At 33.9% G+C, this 20806-nt stretch overlaps 1 protein-coding gene across 1 annotated transcript in view; it reads left to right on the top strand.

Moving 5' to 3' along the window:
- LOC142239950 (uncharacterized) overlaps positions 1-19128 on the top strand; it is a 49328-nt gene extending 30200 nt beyond the window's left edge. Inside the window, exons 5-9 of the mRNA XM_075311681.1 lie at positions 9220-9314; positions 9597-9884; positions 9949-10072; positions 16825-18533; positions 18599-19128. Of these exons, the coding sequence (XP_075167796.1) occupies positions 9220-9314; positions 9597-9884; positions 9949-10072; positions 16825-18533; positions 18599-18914 (2532 nt within the window). The 3' untranslated portion in view covers positions 18915-19128. The remainder of the gene's footprint in view (positions 1-9219; positions 9315-9596; positions 9885-9948; positions 10073-16824; positions 18534-18598) is intronic.
- The last annotated feature ends 1678 nt before the right edge of the window (positions 19129-20806 follow it).

Below are 20806 nucleotides of genomic sequence, written 5' to 3'. Positions count from 1 at the left end.
TAGAAACTTCTTCTAAACACTGCCATCCAGAATCGAATTACTTAAGTTGCGGTAACGCTTGCCGATGGCAAGGTATCTTAAAACCTCCTAACACCATCTTCTAAATTGTATGTAAGTCCATACGTGGTATATATTAAATCAAAAAAGATCGATCCAATACGTATATAATTCAGTTTGACAAAGTAGACATATAATTTTGACAAAATTTTCTACAGAAATAAAATTTTAACAAAATTTTCTATAGAAACAAAATTTTCACAAAATTTTCTATAGAAATAAAAATTTTGACAAAACATTCTATAGAAAGAAAATTTTGACAAAAATTTCTACACAAATAAAATTTTAACAAAATTTTCTATAGAAGTAAACTTTTGACAAAATTTTCTATAGAAATAAAATCTTGGTAGATTATTTGTGGCTCGAGTGGCAACCATGATTATGAACCGAATAAAATTTGAACAAAATTTTCTATAGAAATAAAATGTTGACAAAATTTTCTATAGAAATAAAATTTTGAAAATGATGAAAATTTTATTATGATCCGAATAAAATTTTAACAAAATTTTCTCTAGAAATAAAATGTTGACAAAACTATAGAAATAAAATTTTGACAAAATTTTCTATAGAAATAAAATTTTGGTAGATTATTTTTGGCTCTAGTGGCAACCATGATTATGAACCGATATGGACCAATTTTTGTGTGATTGGACCAATTTTGGTATGGTTGTTAGCGACCATATACTAACACCACGTTCCAAATTTGAACAGGATCGGATGAATTTTGCTCCTTCAAGAGGCTCCGGAGGTCAAATCTGGAGAACGTTTTATATGGAGAACGTTTTATTGGGAAATTTCCTCTTACATATTGAATCATCTTTTCTCCCACTGTACATCATCTTTTCATATAACTTACAAGTCCCTTAATCTTATTTTTGGTAGTGAAAGGGATAAATATAGCCTATATATAAAGCCTATATATCCCACATTTGGCCTCCGGAGCCTCTTGGAGGAGTAAAATTCATCCGATCCGGTTGAAATTTTGTACGTGGTGTTAGTATGTGGTCTCTAACAACCATGCTTATATTGGTCCATTTCGGTCCATAATTATATGGTATATAGCCCCCATATAAACCGATCCTCAGATTTGACTTCCGGATCTATGCCAACTAGGTCAAACTTGTAATTATCGGTCTATAATTATATATAGCCCTCAGATAAACCGATCCCCAATCACACAAAAAAATTGGTCCATATCAGTTCACAATTATATATAGCCCCCATATAAATCGACCCCCAGATTTGCCCTCCGGAGCCTCTTGAAGGAGCAAAATTCATCCGATCCGGTTAAATTTGGTACATGGTGTTAGTATATAGTCTCTAACAACTATTTCAGAATTGGTCCATATCGGTCCATAATTTTATATAGCGCCCATATAAATCGATCTCCAGATTTGACCTCCGGAGTCTCTTGAAGGAGCAAATTTCAATCGATCCGGTTAAAATTTGATACATTGCGCTAGTATATGACCGATAACAACCATGTCAAAATTGGAACGTATCGATCTATAGTTATATATAACCCCGAGATAAACCGATCCCCAATCACAGAAAAATTGGCCCTTTTCGGTTCATAATTACGATTGCCACTCGAGCCAAAAATAATCTAACAAAATGTTATTGCCATAGACAATTTTGTCAACATTTTATATTTCTATAGAAAATTTTGTCAACATTTTATTTCTATAGAAAATTTTTTTCAGAATTGAATTTCTGTAGAAAATTTTGTCTAAATTTTATTTCTATAGAATATTTATGAAACACTTCTTAGTTGGAGAGGAATATTTTTCAAAATCTTCCAAAACATCAAAATCTGTCATTTTTGGTAGAATCGTGTTCATAATTGTATATAGCCCCCATATAAATCGACCCCCATATTTCAATTCTGGCTTTGTAATTACCGCGCAAAAGTTCATATCTATTCGTAATTATTTCTTCCCTATATATAGCGGCCAAGAACTGAATATATACGTGTTTAGTCGGACTTGTTTTGCCTAATATATATCCCGCATGGACTAACTTACAATTTAGAAGATGGGTGTTAAGAAGTTTTAAGATGCCTTGTCATCGGCCGCAACCCAAGTAATTTACGTGTGGATGACCGTCTATAGTAGAAGTTTCTACGCAATCCTTGGTGGAGGGTACATAAGATTCGGCCTGGCCGAACTTACGGCATTGTGCATTGGCTATACACGGCAGTGGTTAGACCTATAATGCTATATGGTGTTGTAGTCGGGTGGCCGGCCCTTCAGAAACCGACTTGTTTAGATAAAGTTCAGCGTATGGCGTGTTTGTGTATTTCAGGCGCATTCAGCAAGACAGGAACAAATTCCCTTAATGTCATATTGCATCTATTGCCTTTAGACATTTTAGCCAAACAGTCAGCAGCAACAACGGCTGTGCGGTTGCGCGAGCTATCGCTGTGGTCGGAAAAAAGTTACGGTCACAGTTCGGTCCTCAAAATAATGCCAGATGTGCCTAACGTAGTGGATTACACTTTGGCGAGTCCACTTTTCGACAAAAAGTTTGAGACTCTAATCCCCAAGAGTGAGGCATGGTGCACACAGACCCCGGGGAATAAAGAATATATAGATTTCTACACTGATGGCTCCAAATTGGATGGACAAGTGGGGTTCGGAGTATATTCTAATGATCTGGAACTTCGAATAGCGAAAAGATTACCTAATCACTGTAGTGTTTTTCAGGCTGAAATATTAGCAATAAGAGAGGTAGCGAATTGGCTGAATTAATTCAGCGGTTAAAACTAGAAGTGCCCATATGTAATAGGTACTTTTAGTTAATGTGGTATCACAATGGACTGAATAGTCTAAGTGAGCCTGAATCTTAATCGGGCTGCCACTTTAACCTAACCTAACCTAACTTACGGCCGTATATATGAGTACTTGTTTTTTGTTTTTTTTTTGAGTGGGTACAATAAAGACTTGTACGGTGTACAAAAATGCGTATCTATCCAAAGTGTATTCGGTTTCCCGGAAAAAATGTGGTGAACATTTTCATTTTGGATTCGGAAGTAGTGCAAAATTGGATCTAAAGCAAAAAGTTTTTTATGGGAGTGGAAGCCATCTTTTTAAGCATCCGCTGCAAATGAATATTTCCGATTTGATTTTAATAAAACTAGCTCATATTTCACATTAGACGAAAAATCGATATTTCCAAATAACTTTGTTTCCATTATTTTATTTGTCCTTACTGTGTTTTATACCCAGTAAGATTCAGAAAATTTAAATTTATTGCCAAACCACGTAAAACAAAATTTTTTATTATACATCACTTCAAAGGAACTTCTTGCGAAGTGGAAATTAAATTAATTTCTAGAAGAGAATTTTTGATGTATTTTAATGTACATCCAAAAACGCTGACATAGGAAGAACTTCCAATTTTTTTTTGCTGGGTTCTGAAATATTCACCTACGATTTCAAGACAAATTAACGGGTGACTTACGGGCAATTCCTATTTTCGTAGAGCTTTTCATTGTTTTCATATTTCTGCGAATTTCTTGGTTTGGATATATCAAAGGATTCGTGTTTTACAAACATTTTTCTTTATACTAGACTTTCACTGATATTCCAATTGGTTTTAGTTCCATACGATTCCGAGAGTATATAATGACTGATTTACTCCCATTGATTGATACGTAGTCAATCAAATGAAAATACAAAATTTTTCTCATTCTTGATATGCTAATTAACTGATAGCCAATTGCGCATATGATTTTAATTAAATTATCTTATCAATATCATATCGTTGTCCAAATTGTCATTGGATTATTATGCTACTAGGACTTAATTTCATCGAAGTGGGTGTAGAACAAAATTGTTATAACTATTGCATAAATACACGATAAAGCTTTTATAGGAGAAATGGAGTATTTCATTAGAAAAATAAGCACTCAAAAAAAATTTACTTGGATCCAAAGATGTTGACCTTCCATTAAGGATTTTGGTATTGATTCCCTTTCTTTAGGGACTTATGTACCCGTGTAAAAATTGGGGAATCTAATTAGATATGATTAGATTTCAAAATTAGCCACTTTAGATCTAAGAAGATTTACCTAGATATGATGAGACAGAATTAGATATAATTCCACATATGACGAGATCTAACATCAGATCCATGTATATATAGGGATATATATTGAAATAAAATTTTTTATAGAAATAAAATTTTGACAAAATTTTCTATAGAAATAACATTTTGACAAAATTTTCGACAGAATTAAAATGTTGACAAAATTTTCTATAGAAATAACATTTTTACGAAACTTTCTATAGAAATAAAATTTTGACAAAATTTTCTATACAACAAGTAAGTAAAGTCTACATTCGGACGGGGCCGACTATATTATATCCTTCACCCCTATGTAGGCCAAAATTTGGGTTACCATCTCAACTACTTCACATTTGCTGGAAGCTATATAAAGGAGACAATTTTTTTACTTCTACAAAATCTCTAGAATTAAAATTTAAATCGGCTAACGCTATCCAGTTAATTGAAGGAAACTTCCATTGAAAATGGGTCTAAAATGTGTATCAGTTTACCATATTTCCCCAACTCCGGTGTACGTATATATGGGAGCTATATATAATCTGAACCGATTTTGACTAAATTTGACATGTATAGTTAGAATGATAATTCTGCTATCTATGCGAAATTTCACGTAAATGGGAGTATAACTTGGCCCCCCTGGTCATATGAGTGCAAATCGGATGGAAGATATATATGAGAGCCATATCTAAATCTGAACCGACTTCAAAAAATTTGGCACAATTACCGATAGTACTAAACGTACTCCTTGTGCGAAATTTGAAGCAAATCAAGGCAAAAACCTGTATTTTGAGGACATATAAGTTCAAATCGGACGAAAGATATATACGGGAGCTATATCTAAATCTGAATCGATTTTGACAATATTTGGCACATACAATAGTATCGTTAAAAGTACCGCTTGTGCAAAATTTGAAGTAAGTCAGGGCAAAACTCTGGCTTTTGAGGCCATATAAGTCCAAATCGGGCGAAAGATATATATGTGAGCTATATCTAAATCTGAACCGATTTTTGACACACTTAACGATACTATTAAACGTACCCCTTGTGCAAAATTTGAAGCAAATCACGGCAAAACTCTGGCTTTTGTGGCCATATAAGTTCAAATCGGACGAAAGATATATATGGGAGCTATATCTAAATTTGAACCGATTTCAATCAAATTTACCAAGCATTGGTAGAATGTCAATTCTACCCTCTGTGCTAAATTTCACAAAGATTGGTAGTAAACTTTGGCTTCTGTGGTCATATGAGTCTAAAACGGACGATATATATGGAAGCTATATCTAAATCTGAACCAATTTGGCTGATATTTTGCAAGATTTTCGAGATTCATAAAATATTTGGATGTACGGTATTTCAAGAAAATCGGTTGATAAACACGCTAACTATGACCAAATCGGGGATAAATATATATGGCAGCTATATCTAAATCTGAACCGATTTTTCCCACAACCAATAGCGATTGTCTCTGTCCCAAGAAACGGCCCTATGCCAAATTTGAGGACGATCGAACTTAAATTGCGAGCTGTACTTTGTGCACAAAATTACATATACACACAGACGGATAGACAAACAGACGGACATCGCTAAATCGACTCAGAATCTAATTCTAAGCCGATCGTTATACTAAAAGATGGGTCTATGACCACTATTTCTTTGCGTTACATACAAATGCACAAACTTATTATACCCTGTACCACAGTAGTGGTGAAGGGTATAAATAAAAGTTTGACAAAATTTTTTTTATAGAAATAAATTTTGGCCAAATTATCTATAGAAATAAAATTTTGACCTAATTATCTATAGAAATAAAATTTTTCCAAAATTTTCTATAGAAATAAAATTTTGACCTAATTATCTATCGAAATAAAATTTTGACCAAATTATCTATAGAAACAAAATTTTGCCAAAATTTTCGATCGAAATAAAATTTTGACAAAATTTTCTATAGAAATAAAATTTTGACAAAATTTTCTATAGAAATAAAATTTTAACAAAATTTTCTATAGAAATAAAATTTTGACGAAATTTTCTATAGAAATAAAATTTTGTTGAAATTTTCAATAGAAATAAATATTTGGCAAAATTTTGGAATATTATTTTTGGCTTGAGTGGTAACCGTGGATTTTACATCCTAGCAAATTTTTCATCCTAGCAAATTTTTTATACCCTTCACCACTACTGTGGTACAGGGTATAATAAGTTTGTGCATTTGTATGTAACGCCAAGAAATAGTGATCATAGACCCATCTTTTAGTATACCGATCGGCTTAGAATTAAATTCTGAGTCGATTTAGCGATGTCCGTCTGTCTGTCTGTCCGTCCGTCTGTCTGTCTGTCTGTCTGTCTGTCTGTCTGTCCGTCCGTCTGTCTGTATATGTAATTTTGTGCACAAAGTACAGCTCGCAATTTAAGTCCGATCGTCCTCAAATTTGGCATAGGGCCGTTTCTTGGGACAGAGACAATCGCTATTGGTTTTGGAAAAAATCGGTTCAGATTTAGATATAGCTGTCATATATATTTATCCCCGATTTGGTCATAGTTAGCGTGTTTATCAACCGATTTTCTTGAAATACCGTACATCCAAATATTTTATGAATCTCGAAAATCTTGCAAAATATCAGATTTAGATATATATCTTTCGTCCGATTTAGACTCATATGACCACAGAGGCCAAAGTTTACTACCGATCTTCGTGAAATTTTGCACAGAGGGTAGAATTGACATTCTACCAACACTTGGTTAATTTGATTGAAATCGGTTGAAATTTAGATATAGCTCCCATATATATCATTCGTCCGATTTGAACTTCTATGGACACAAAAGCCAGAGTTTTGCCGTGATTTGCTTCAAATTTTGCTCAAGGGGTACGTTTAATAGTATCGTTAAGTGTGTCAAATTTTGTTGAAATTGGTTCAGATTTAGATATAGCTCACATATATATCTTTCGCCCGATTTGGACTTATATGGTCTCAAAAGCCAGAGTTTTTCCCTGACTTACTTCAAATTTTGCACAAGCGGTACTTTTAACGATACTATTGTATGTGCCAAATATGGTCAAAATCGTTTCAGATTTAGATATAGCTCCCATATATATCTTTCATCCGATTTGATCTTATATGGCCTCAAAATCCAGGGTTTTGCCGTGATTTGCTTCAAATTTCGCACAAGGAGTACGTTTAGTAGTATCGGTAATTGTGCCAAATTTGGTTGAAATCGGTGAAATTTCGCATAGATAGCATAATTATTATTCTAACTACACGGATGAAAAAGACTGTTTTTCATATGTTTGGCTATAAACATTATATGTTTGGAACACAAATTTTTAAACACAATATTTTTGAGTGCAAGCATATAATGTTCAAAAACTAGCATAACATGTTTGGGACATATATGTTAATATGTTAGAACATATTATGTTTGGGACATAAAATGTTTGTAAATATAATATGCTTGGATGCAAACATATATTAATTTAGAAATAGCCTATAAACATATATGTGTTTAGTAGCTTGGAGCGCTATTTAACAGGGAGCGATATTGAATTAAGTTGGTGGTTGTTGCTTGTTATTACAAAATTAACATTTTATTTTTCCTTGGGCAATTGATCAGAGTTGGGGAAATATGGTAGACTGTTACACATTTTAGACCCATTTTCAATGGAAATTTCCTCCAATTAACTGGATAGCGTTAGCCGATTTAAATTTTAATTCTAGAGATTTTGTAGAAGTAAAAAAATTGTCTCCTTTATATAGCTTCCAGCAAATGTGAAGTAGTTGAGATGGTAACCTAAATTTTGGCCTACATAGGGGTGAAGGGTATAATATAGTCGGCCCCGCCCGAATTTAGACTTTACTTACTTGTTTAATTTAAAATAGCTTAATATCACATTTGACATGTGGTTTTTAAACAAAATTGTTTGGGATGCCAATACTTATGTGCGTCTAGAGGTGTGCACGTGAGTAATAGTTTACTCACACTCACGCACACTCACGACTGAAAAATCATACTCACGCACGATATTGTTTGGTAGGACTCACGCTCACGCACACTAACGAAAAGAAAATTTGTACTCATGCACACTCACGCACGAAAAGTCGTGACTCACGAAAAATACCGTGACTCACGAAAAATATCGTGACTCACGAATAATTTTATGATTAATTATTTACCGAAGTGTCTGAAAACATGAGCATTATTAAAATCGAGAGTGTTATTAAACTCTTAACATCCCAGGTGTCACTAAAATTGTAATTGAATTTAACTCTTAAGCGTTTTATGTTGGTGAGCAGGAATATTTTCGTGAGTGTAATTCGTTATTATTTTCGTGACTCACGCTCACGCACGACATTTTGGTTTGTTAATCACGCTCACGCACACTCACGCTTTTGTCATGAGCGTGACTCACGACTCACGCACGAATCACGAAAATGTTCGTGAGTCACGACAATTTCGTGTCACGTGCACACCTCTATGTGCGTCGCTGTGGGTTTTCTACATTATGTTTATGATTTTTGCGACATACGTATTACGTCGTAAGTTGCCATCCCTGATTTTAAGGACTTGAAATATATGCTTATTATTGCATTACGGTAACCCCGAATTTGTGGCCCTGGGCCCTCCTCAACCTTTTCGGAAATGTTGAAGGAAATCTTTTCAAACGTTTTCGTTTTTAAACCCAGTTTTCGCACAACTAAATGGGACCCTATTCACGATGAAATATACTGATATTCAGATGGTTTTCGTAGAAACGAACTAAGTAGTAACCCTGGGCAATGGTATAACATACAGACTAACTGACAAAAACAATTTCGGTTGAATAGACAAAAATAATCGCAATTCATATGCAAATTCATTAAAATATAATCGATGTACAATAAAGCTCATATTATTATTAACACCCTAAAAGAGAATCATTTCACTTCCAATGATAAGATTAAATTCGATAATGCATTATCAAAAGATATCAACATGAAAACCCTGCTAAAAATGGTGATAAGCTTTGGTGAATACGATAAGGAATGAACATGAATCCATAGACATATCCTCGGAAATAAGCATTTATGTTTCTGACATTATATGCAATTTAGTTAGTTGAGGATAATAGGTCCATGGGCCATGACGTTCGTACAATCGGATAAAGATAAAAAGAAAGTCAGTGGTGAAAATAAAAATTTGGAAAATAACAAGTATGTCAAGTGAACTATGATAAGATAGCCTAGATAGATTTGGGAAAATTCTAGTTCTATCGTCTAAAAAATTTCGAAATTCATGGCAAATTTAGGGAATTTTTCATATAAAATCTAGCAGAGGATATAACCGAATTAACTTTAATTACGCCTAGAAAATTTCGAAATTCATGGAAAATTTAGGGAATTTTTCATATAAAATCTAGCAGAGGATATAACCGAATTAACTTCAATTACGAGATATAGTTTTTACACCATTTGTCTCTTTCTTTTCCCATTTAGGACATTGCAATTTTGGCAAAAGGAGCATTATGTACAAGCCTGCGCTTGGATTCTATTGACCATAGGTCTATGCATTCTTATTGTTACCTTCTATTTGGCCTTACATCAAAAACAGTCCAACAATGATTCTAGAAATTATAATGTTGAACATGAAGGTTCTGTGGACGATGATAATGCGGATTTAACTGTTATTGGTGTCTATGCTCCATCAAAAGATGGTGAGTTGGAGGGAAATGCATCAAATGATTTCCATATGGATGGATGGTTAGATTCGCCACAAAACAGTCGGTATGATGAAATGACAATAGATTTTTGGAAAAGTCTGGAGACAAAGATTGAATTTTTATTTCAGTCTTATTATAGAAAATATTTTTGGAGGAATTTCTAGAAATTTGATGGGATGCCAAGAAAAACTTTGTAAAATTGCCTGTTCTCATGATAGCCATGTCTTCACGTCGCTCTTTGCTATAATGATGGTAAGTAAAACAGTGATTGAAAGAGAAACAAGTATTTACGGCCGTAAGTTCGGCCAGGCCGAATGTTATGTACCCTCCACCATAGATTGCGTGGAAACTTCTACGAAAGACTGTCATCCACAATCGAATTACTTGGGTTGTGGTATCTTAAAACTTCTTAGCACCGTTTTCTAAATTGTGAGTTAGTCCATACGTGGTAGAGAGCCAGAATTGAAATATGGGACTCGCTTATATGGGTGCTATATACAATTATGAACGTGATATGGACCAATTTTTGTGTGATTGGGGATCGATTTATCTGAGGGCTACATATAACCATAGACCGATATGGACCTAGTTAGGCATGGTTGTTAACGGCCATATACTAGCACAATGTATCAAATTTCAACTACTCGGATGAAATTTGCTCCTCCAAGAGGCTCCAAAACCAAATCGCGGGATCGTTTTATATGGGGGCTATATATGATTATGGACTGATATGGACCACTTTTGGCATGGCTGTTAAATATCATATAAAGGGTGATTTGTTAAGAGCTTGATAACTTTTTTTTTAAAAAAAACGCATAAAATTTGCAATCTCTCATTTACTTTTTGAAGATAATTTCATTTAAATGTTGACCGCGGCTGCGTCTTAGGTGGTCCATTCGTAAAGTCCAATTTTGGGCAACTTTTTCGAGCATTTCGGCCGGAATAGCCCGAATTTCTTCGGAAATGTTGTCTTCCAAAGCTGGAATAGTTGCTGGCTTATTTCTGTAGACTTTAGACTTGACGTAGCCCCACAAAAAATAGTCTAAAGGCGTCAAATCGCATGATCTTGGTGGCCAACTTACCGGTCCATTTCTTGAGATGAATTGTTCTCCGAAGTTTTCCCTCAAAATGGCCATAGAATCGCGAGCTGTGTGGCATGTAGCGCCATCTTGTTGAAACCACATGTCAACCAAGTTCAGTTCTTCCATTTTTGGCAACAAAAAGTTTGTTAGCATCGAACGATAGCGATCGCCATTCACCGTAACGTTGCGTCCAACAGCATCTTTGAAAAAATACGGTCCAATGATTCCACCAGCGTACAAACCACACCAAACAGTGCATTTTTCGGGATGCATGGGCAGTTCTTGAACGGCTTCTGGTTGCTCTTCACTCCAAATGCGGCAATTTTGCTTATTTACGTAGCCATTCAACCAGAAATGAGCCTCATTGCTGAACAAAATTTGTCGATAAAAAAGCGGATTTTCTGCCAACTTTTCTAGGGCCCATTCACTGAAAATTCGACGTTGTGGCAGATCGTTCGGCTTCAGTTCTTGCACGAGCTGTATTTTATACGGTTTTACGCCAAGATCTTTGCGTAAAATCTTCCATGTGGTCGAATAACACAAACCCAATTGCTGCGAACGGCGACGAATCGACATTTCACGGTCTTCAGCAACACTCTCAGAAACAGACGCAATATTCTCTTCTGTACGCACTGTACGCATTCGTGTGGTTGGTTTAATGTCCAATAAAGTAAACTGAGTGCGAAACTTGGTCACAATCGCATTAATTGTTTGCTCACTTGGTCGATTATGTAGACCATAAATCGGACGTAAAGCGCGAAACACATTTCGAACCGAACACTGATTTTGGTAATAAAATTCAATGATTTGCAAGCGTTGCTCGTTAGTAAGTCTATTCATGATGAAATGTCAAAGCATACTGAGCATCTTTCTCTTTGACACCATGTCTGAAATCCCACGTGATCTGTCAAATACTAATGCATGAAAATCCTAACCTCAAAAGAATCACCCTTTATAACAGGCTGGCTGATAAGTCCCCGGTCTAATAAAGAAAAGCACATTTTTTTGTCAAAATTCGTTTTTATTATTCAACATAGTTCACTTCAAGAGCGATAGAACGATTATAACGACCTTCCAATTTTTTGATACCATTTTGGTAGTACTCCTTCGGTTTTGCCTCAAAATAGGCCTCAGTTTCGGCGATCACCTCTTCATTGCATCCAAATTTTTTCCCTGCGAGCATCCTTTTGAGATCTGAGAACAAGAAAAAGTCACTGGGGCCAGATCTGGAGAATACGGTGTATGGGGAAGCAATTCGCAGCCCAATTCATGAATTTTTGCCATCGTTCTCAATGACTTGTGGCACAGTGCGTTGTCTTGGTGGAACAACACTTTTTTCTTCTTCAAATGGGGCCGTTTTGCCGCGATTTCGACCTTCAAACGCTCCAATAACGCCATATAATAGGCACTGTCGATGGTTTTTCCCTTCTCAAGATAATCGATAAAAATTATTCCATGCGCATCCCAAAAAACAGAGGTCATTACTTTGCCAGCGGACTTTTGAGTCTTTCCACGCTTCGGAGACGGTTCTCCGGTCGCTGTCCACTCAGCCGACTGTCGATTGGACTCAGGAGTGTAGTGATGGAGCCATGTTTCATCCATTGTCACATATCGATGGAAAAACTCGGGTGTATTACGAGTTAACAGCTGCAAACACCGCTCAGAATCATCAACACGTTGTTGTTTTTGGTCAAATGTGAGCTTGCGCGGCACCCATTTTGCACAGAGCTTCCGCATAACCAAAAATTGATGAATGATATGACCAACACGTGCCTTTGATATCTTTAAGCGCTCTGCTCTCTCGATCAACTTCATTTTACGGTCATTCAAAATCATTTTGTGGATTTTTTTTTTATGTTTTCGTCGGTAACCACCTCTTTCGGGCGTCCACTGAGTTCACCGTCCTCCGTACTCATTTGACCACGCTTGAATTTTGCATACCAATCAATTATTGTTGATTTCCCTGGGGCAGAGTCCGGAAACTCATTATCAAGCCAAGTGTTTGCTTCCACCGTATTTTTGCCCTTCAGAAAACAGTATTTTATCAAAACACGAAATTCCTTTTTTTTCATTTTTTTTCACAATAACAAAAGTTGCTTCACAAAAGACGCTCTATCTCACAAACTAATTGACTTACAGACGTCAAATTTTGACACGAATCATTTGAAGGTTGGTACTATATAAAAATAATATGCATTTAATACTAGCAACGCCATCTATGTGTCAGACCGGGGACTTATCAGCCAACCGTTAACCACAAAAATTTGATCAAAAAATTCGAAATAAGACTTTTTAAATTTGATACATTTTTGGTAAAATTTTCTTCCAATTTTGGTAGATCATTTTTGACACGAGTGGCAACCATGCTGCCAATGCGTCAATTGAAGCGGAATTGTCTTTATAGACATGAGCTTTAACATAACCCCACAAAAATAATCTAAAAGCATTCCAAAGATTTTGTCCCAGGGATAATAAATGATGTTGACGAGAAAGTACTAAAAAAGTACAAAAAATGTATTAAAAATTTACTCTTCAAAGCCAAAAGGTGCTAAAATTACATAATATCAAATTTAAAAACTATTGTAAAAGTAAACGTATATTTATATATAGACTGATTTGGATTTTTTTCAGATTTTCTAAAAAAAAATCTTATTTTGCAAAATTTTATTTCTATAGCAAATTTTGTCAAAATTTTATTTCTGCATAAAATTTTGTAAAAATTTTATTTCTGCGAAAGTTTTTTACAAATTTTATTTGTATAAAAAATTTTGTCAAAATTTTGTTTCAATAGGACATTTTTTCAAAATATTATTTCTATAGAAATTTTATTTCCATAGAAAATTTTTTCAAAATTTTATTTCCATAGAAAATTTTGTCAAAATTTTATTTCTATAGAAAATTTTGTCAAAATTTTATTTCTATAGAAAATTTTGTCAAAATTTTATTTCCATAGAAAATTTTATCAAAATTATATTTCCATAGAAAAATTTTAAATAAATATATTTCCATAGAAAATTTTTTAAAAATTTTATTTTTATGGAAAATTTTGTCAACAATTTATTTCTATAAGGAATTTTGTTAAAATTTTATTTCCATAGAAAATTTTGTCCAATTTTTATTCTATAGGAAATTTTATCAAAATTTTATTTCAATAGGAAAAATTTAATTCTTATAGATAATTTTGTCAACAGTTTATTTCTATATAAAATTTCGTCAAAATTTTAATTCTACAGACAATTTTGTCAAAATTTTATAACTATAGAAAATTTTGTTAAATTTTTATTTCTATAGAAAATTTTGTCAAAATTTTATTTCTATAGAAAATTTTGTCAAAATTTTATTTCTATAGAAAATTTTGTCAAAATTTTATTGCTATAGAAAATTTTGTCAAAATTTTATTTCTATAGAAAATTTTGTCAAAATTTTATTTCCATAAAATATTTTGTCAAAATTTTATTACTATAGAAAATTTTGTTAAAATTTTATTTCTATAGAAAATTTTGTGAAAAGTTTATTTCAATGGAAAATTTATGAAGAAGTACCTCTTTGCAAAATCTACCAAATTCAAGAATTCTACCAATCTACAAAACAGTAAAAAATACCATTTTTTGTAGTATTCTCCCAACTGCGGCAACCGGCTCAGGGGCCGACTAAAAGCATTATTGCTAAAGACGCCATGTGTTTATAGGCACAGACAATATTCCTCTCAAAAATGTTAAAATCCTGTAATAACAAGTAAGTAAAGTAGAAAGTCGGGCGGGGCCGACAATATCATACCCTAAACCACCATTACAGAATTAGTACTCATAAGCATTTGTGGGGTAACATATAGGTCTGGGAGATAAACCGCAGTTGCATATTTAAGAAAATTAGGGGGTACATGTCTATGGGTGCTTTGTGTCAATCTGACTATAGACTATAGCTGTCAAAATAAAATTTTGACAATAAATTCTATAGAAATAAAATTTTGAGAAAAAATTCCACAGAAATAAAATTTTGAGAAAATTTTTTATAGAAATAATATTTTGAAAAATTTCTATAGTAATACAATTTTGACAAAATGTTCTATAGAAATAAAATGTTGACAAAATTTTCTACAGGAATAAAGTTTACCACACATTGTTAAAGAACAAGCCTTGCCGGCTTCTAATTTCCTCCTCTAGAGCCACCAAAATGTAAAAATTATTACAAATAGTGTTGAGTGAAAATGTCCTACATTGTGGCCCTACGTCCCTACAAGACGCTAAATATTAGAAAAACCCTACATATAGGGAATTTCCCCTACTTCTAGCAACACTGGCTGTGTTGATATTGCGCCTACGGAGCTAGTATGCCACTAATATTGAGCCCATTATTAAAAAAGAGAAAATCGTTAAATTAGTGTGGGTAATAAATACAAATTTGTAAAAATCGAGCAATATTCTTCTGTAAGAGCTACAAGTACGTATATGTAAGAGCAATAGTACATCAAAATTTGAAATTTGAGTAACATTGGTTAATAAATAAGAGTATTATGGCCAAATTTGGGAAAATCGAGCGATGCATATATATGGAAGCTATATCTAAATCTGAACCAATTTGCATAATATTTTGAGGGTTTGATTAATACCACAAAAGGTTACCTTGTGCAAGATTTGAGTAAGATCAGTTACGAAATGAGGCCTGTATGGTCAAACATAAGGTTATAAGGGCGAATTTTTCAAAAATCGGGCGGTACATATATATGGGAGCTATAGCTAAATCTGAACCGATTTCGATGATTTTTTGCACATACAGTTAGTGCTATAGAAGATTATATTTAGCCAACTTTGAGTAAGATCGGTTGATAAATAAAGGTTTTGTGAACAAATTTGGGAAAATCGGGCGATACACATATATGAGAGCTATATCTAAATCTGAACCGATTTGGATGAGATTTTTCAGACTTGAAAGGCGATGGAAAAAATTACCTTTTGCCAAATTTGGTGACGATCCGTGTGAAAAAACGCGCAACGTGACCCCATTTGTCGAAATCGGGCGATACATATATATGGGAGCTATATCTAAATTTGATCCGATTTCTTCCAAATTCAATAGCGTTCGTCCTTATGCCCAAAAAACTCCCTGTACCAAATTTCATCAAAATCGGTTAATAATTGCGACCGGAATCCTGTGAACAACAAATACATGGACAGACGGACGGACGGACACCAAGCGCTAGATCGACTCAGGAGGTGATTCTGAGTCGATCGGTATATATTTTATGGGGTCTAAAATCAATATTTGTGGTAGGCACATTTTTTGGCCGATCAAACTTATTATACCCTGACCACTATGTGGTTTAGGGTATAAAAACTAAAATATCCTCATTTTGGAATATGTTTATTTCTTCAATGTCCGCTATTTATAATTTTTAGAGTTGAGTTGATATCTGAGAAACGTTCACATTTAGGGCAGAATAACTCTATATATAGGGTAATTGTGATGAAAAAGTACCAAATGGCTCGCGGTCGTGTCACGGTGCTTTTGGCAGTCGAAATGTATCAAAAAAAAAAAAAAAACACAAAAATGTCAACTTTATCCACCCTGTTTTGTCCTTCCCTTAAGGATTTTTGTATTGGTATTCTGAATGCACTGGATAATTTTGCAATGCTTCTGGATGTTTTTCACTTGAAAACCATTGAGCCAAAAATGAGTTTCGTTGCTGAACATATTTGATTCAACTATCCACCAAAATCAAAAACCCCAAAAAAGAAATATATATTTAGGTTTTTTCTTTCATCACGAAAATAATTGGACCAATTAATTTTGAATTGAAATTGCTTCAATCACGGAACTGATGATATCAATTCCCAATGCGAATTAAATTTTTAATTCTTAATCTTATTGGATTAGATTGCGTATTGATATTTTTCAAGATTTATTTTCATTTCATCTCGTTAGATCACTTCCTGTCCTTCAATCGATGTTTTACTATTGGACGATCAGGATTTCCCCAACAACACACTCGACAATTCTTGGCTACCTGTGAATATTTCCGTACATGAGATTGTAATAAGCGCCAGTAATTTATCCATTATCAAGAGTAAAGCATTCGATACTCCAATTTACCATAATACTTTGCTAATGTCATTGCTAAGTTTGAAAATAGAAAAGCTGGAAAATGATGCTCTTGTGGGTTTAAATAATCTGAAATATCTGACCATAGACAGTCATGTGGATAAATTGGAATCGGGATTCTTCAGACCAGTTCAGAAAACTCTGACACATTTGAAGTTGAATGCCCATCTGCAAGTGATGGGAAATCGCAATTTATTTGGTATGAGTTTTATGGATAAATTGGAATATTTGGATTTGAGTTCGAACAATATAAGTGGACCAATGGATCGTTGGATGTTTAGTTCCACACCAAATCTAAAATATCTAATTATGGTGGATTGTAAATTGCGGCATATAGAAAGTAATACCTTTCAACATTTGGTGGATAAGTTAATATTTCTCAATTTATCCAAGAATAAGTTAATCACTTTGGATGCGGATATAATTGAGCCAATACTTCGTAATAATGTGGGGGCAATGATAAGCTTGAGTCGGAATAATTGGTTGTGTGATTGTGAAATGCAGAAACTGTCGCTGATCTATCAGAAGTATCGGAATAAATTCATGGATGCCGTATATTGCTCATCGCCGCACAGCGTTTATGGAAGATCTATAGATGAAGTTGACTATCAACTCTTGGCGGGTTGTGAAGTTCTTACAACCACAACTGTGACGGCCCAAGGACCCATAGAGGAAAAAGAAGATTACCCTGTGACCACCACCACGAGTACGAGTACAACTAGACTGTATTTTAATACAGCACCACCAATTGATTTGGATGATCTTGACTCCATGGAAGTACCATCCTCGGAGGAATCATTCAAAATGCGTTGCGTAAACGTGGACTCGGATGGAGAGTCTAAATCATCGTCATCGTCATCTTTGCCAGACTCTTCTTCGAGATCTTCCGAGACTATGGAACGTAATTTGGATCTCCAAAGTGATTCGGATTACTTCAAATTACCACCACCTTCCCATGAGTTTGATCTTCAACTCATAGCTGAGAATAATACGGTCATAGTTGTTGTGGATAATCCGGAAAATCTAGTAGTCATGTGGTTCAGTGAGCAACATGAAGCAGATTTTGTTAGCTGCAATAATCGTACGGTGGACTATGAATGCATGCGTTATGCCAGGCCTCAGTTAATGGTGGGCCCATTAGTGGAGAATACTACCTATACATTTTGTTTGGTACCTCCCCTGCAGAATGCTATATCACCATTTAATTGTTTACCTCTGCATGTTCCCCTCAAAAGAGAAGATAATGTTTGGATCTCCCAGGATTACAAGCAATTCACCATTGGCATGTTGTGTTTGATATTTTTGGTATCCACTATTATGGGAGCTTTGGTAGCCTATTTTGGCATTAAAACGTATCCGGATCTCTTGGAGGGTTCCAAGAATGTCCTTGTGGTGAAGAAATTGGATCCATCTTGTTATGTGGCCACCATATCAGAAACGGAATATATTAAACAGGCTTCACTGAAGAAACGTAAACCGAGTGCTTCGAATGAATGTAAAAAGGAATCACTCATGAAGCAGACTTCTGTTAAGTATGATTTAAATTATAGGAAAATTTACCTAGAAAACAAGAAATAAATTTATTTTATTTTTGCAGATTACCTTTACCCCCTGTGCCATGTGACAATCATGTGGAAGAAACTCCTCCACCTTCATTTCAAATGTCTGTACAAAATTTGGAGCGCTTGTCATCGGCATTTAACTTTGATTGTCCCTTTTCGGATGGTGCTCTTTGGAAAGAAGAAAACTATGAAACTCCCAGATCTTGTGAGAATGAATATAGCTTGGAACAGCGTAGTGTACCTAATAATTATGGTATGAGTCCCAGATCTCCGCCACCTTTGCCAAAACGTAATTCCAATTTATCCGATAGTCCAACTGTTGTAATGAATCGTTTCTCCAAGAATATGTGAAGAGTGAAGACATAAGCTGTGGCCATTTTCTATGGTCTCGCTTATCAAATATATAATTACAAATTTAATTCATACTGACTTATTCTAAAATCTAAATATTATATGTATCTCAAAAATGAATAATTTGTCATTATACTTCCTTCCAAAATATTTTAGGTTAAGGCTAAATAAGGGCTTTCAAAGGATAGGAAAGGAGTAAATGGAGTAACTAAAATTCCTTTGGGTATTATTTTAAGAAATTGTTCTTAAACTCCTGGGATAATGGGCAAACTTAGACCACACTAGACGATGGATACTTAATTTTATTAGTAGTTTAAAGTATTTCCCAAGTAGAAGAAAAGGGACGAGAAGTGTTTGATATAATACTGACTTTTAGTAGAGGAGATATCCTTAATGATCGATGGTTGGATGATGAAAACGACCGAAAAAATAAAAAACAAGTATACACGGCCGTAAGTTCGGCCAGGCCGAATCTTATGTACCCTCCACCATGGATTGAGTAGAAACTTCTTCTAAAAACTGCCATCCACAATCGAATTACTTGGGTTGTAAAACCTCCTAACACCGTCTTCTAAATTGTAAGTAAGTTCATACGTGGTATATATTAAATTAAGACAAATTTTCCATAGAAATAAAATTTTGACAAAATTTTCTATAGAAATAAATTATTGACAAAATTTTCTATAGAAATAAAGTTTTGACAAAACTTTCTATAGGAATGAAATTTTAACAAAATTTTCTATAAAAATAAAATTTTGACAAAATTTTCTATATAAATAAAATTTTGGTAGAATATTTTTGGCTCGAGTGGCAACCATGATTATGAACCGATATGGACCAATTTTTGTGTGATTGGGGATCGGCTATATATAACTATATGGACTATATATATATATAACTATATTTGGTATGGTTGTTAGCGGCCATATAAAAACACCGCGTTCCAAATTTGAACCGGATCGGATGAATTTTGCTCCTCCAAGAGGCTTCGGAGGTCAAATCTGGAGAGCGGTTTATATAGGGGCTATACATAATTATGGATCGATATGGACAAATTCTGGCACGGTTGTTAGAGACCATATACTACTAACACCATGTTCCAAATTTCGACCGGATCGGATGAAATTTGCTTCTCTTAGTGGCTCCGCAAGCCAAATCTGGGATCGGTTTATATGGGGGCTATATATAATTATGAACCGATGTGAACCAATTTTTGCATGGTTGTTAGAGACCATGCACCAACACCTTGTACCAAATTTCAGCCGTATCGGATGAAATATGCTTCTCTTAGAGGGTCCGCAAGCCAAATCTGAGGGTCCGTTTATATGGGAGCTATACGTAAAAGTGGACCGATATGGCCCATTTGCAATACCATCCGACCTACATCAATAACAACTACTTGTGCCAAGTTTCAAGTCGATAGCTTGTTTCGTTCGGAAGTTAGCGTGATTTCAACAGACGGACGGACATGCTTAGATCGACTCAGAATTTCATCACGACCCAGAATATATATATATATATATATATATATATATATATATATATATATATATATATATATATATATATATATATATATATATATATATATATATATATATATATATATATATATATATATATATATATATATATATATATATATATATATATATATATATATATATATATATATATATATATATATATATATATATATATATATATATATATATATATATATATATATATATATATATATATATATATATATATATATATATATATATATATATATATATATATATATATATATATATATATATATATATATATATATATATATATATATACACTTTATTGGGTCTTAGATCAATATTTCGATGTGTTAGAAACGGAATGACAAAGTTTAT

The sequence above is a fragment of the Haematobia irritans genome, chromosome 5 (assembly GCF_050003625.1).
Source record: "Haematobia irritans isolate KBUSLIRL chromosome 5, ASM5000362v1, whole genome shotgun sequence".
In the NCBI taxonomy this organism is placed as follows: Eukaryota; Metazoa; Arthropoda; class Insecta; order Diptera; family Muscidae; genus Haematobia; species Haematobia irritans.
This window is presented reverse-complemented; position numbering and strand designations above follow the sequence as displayed.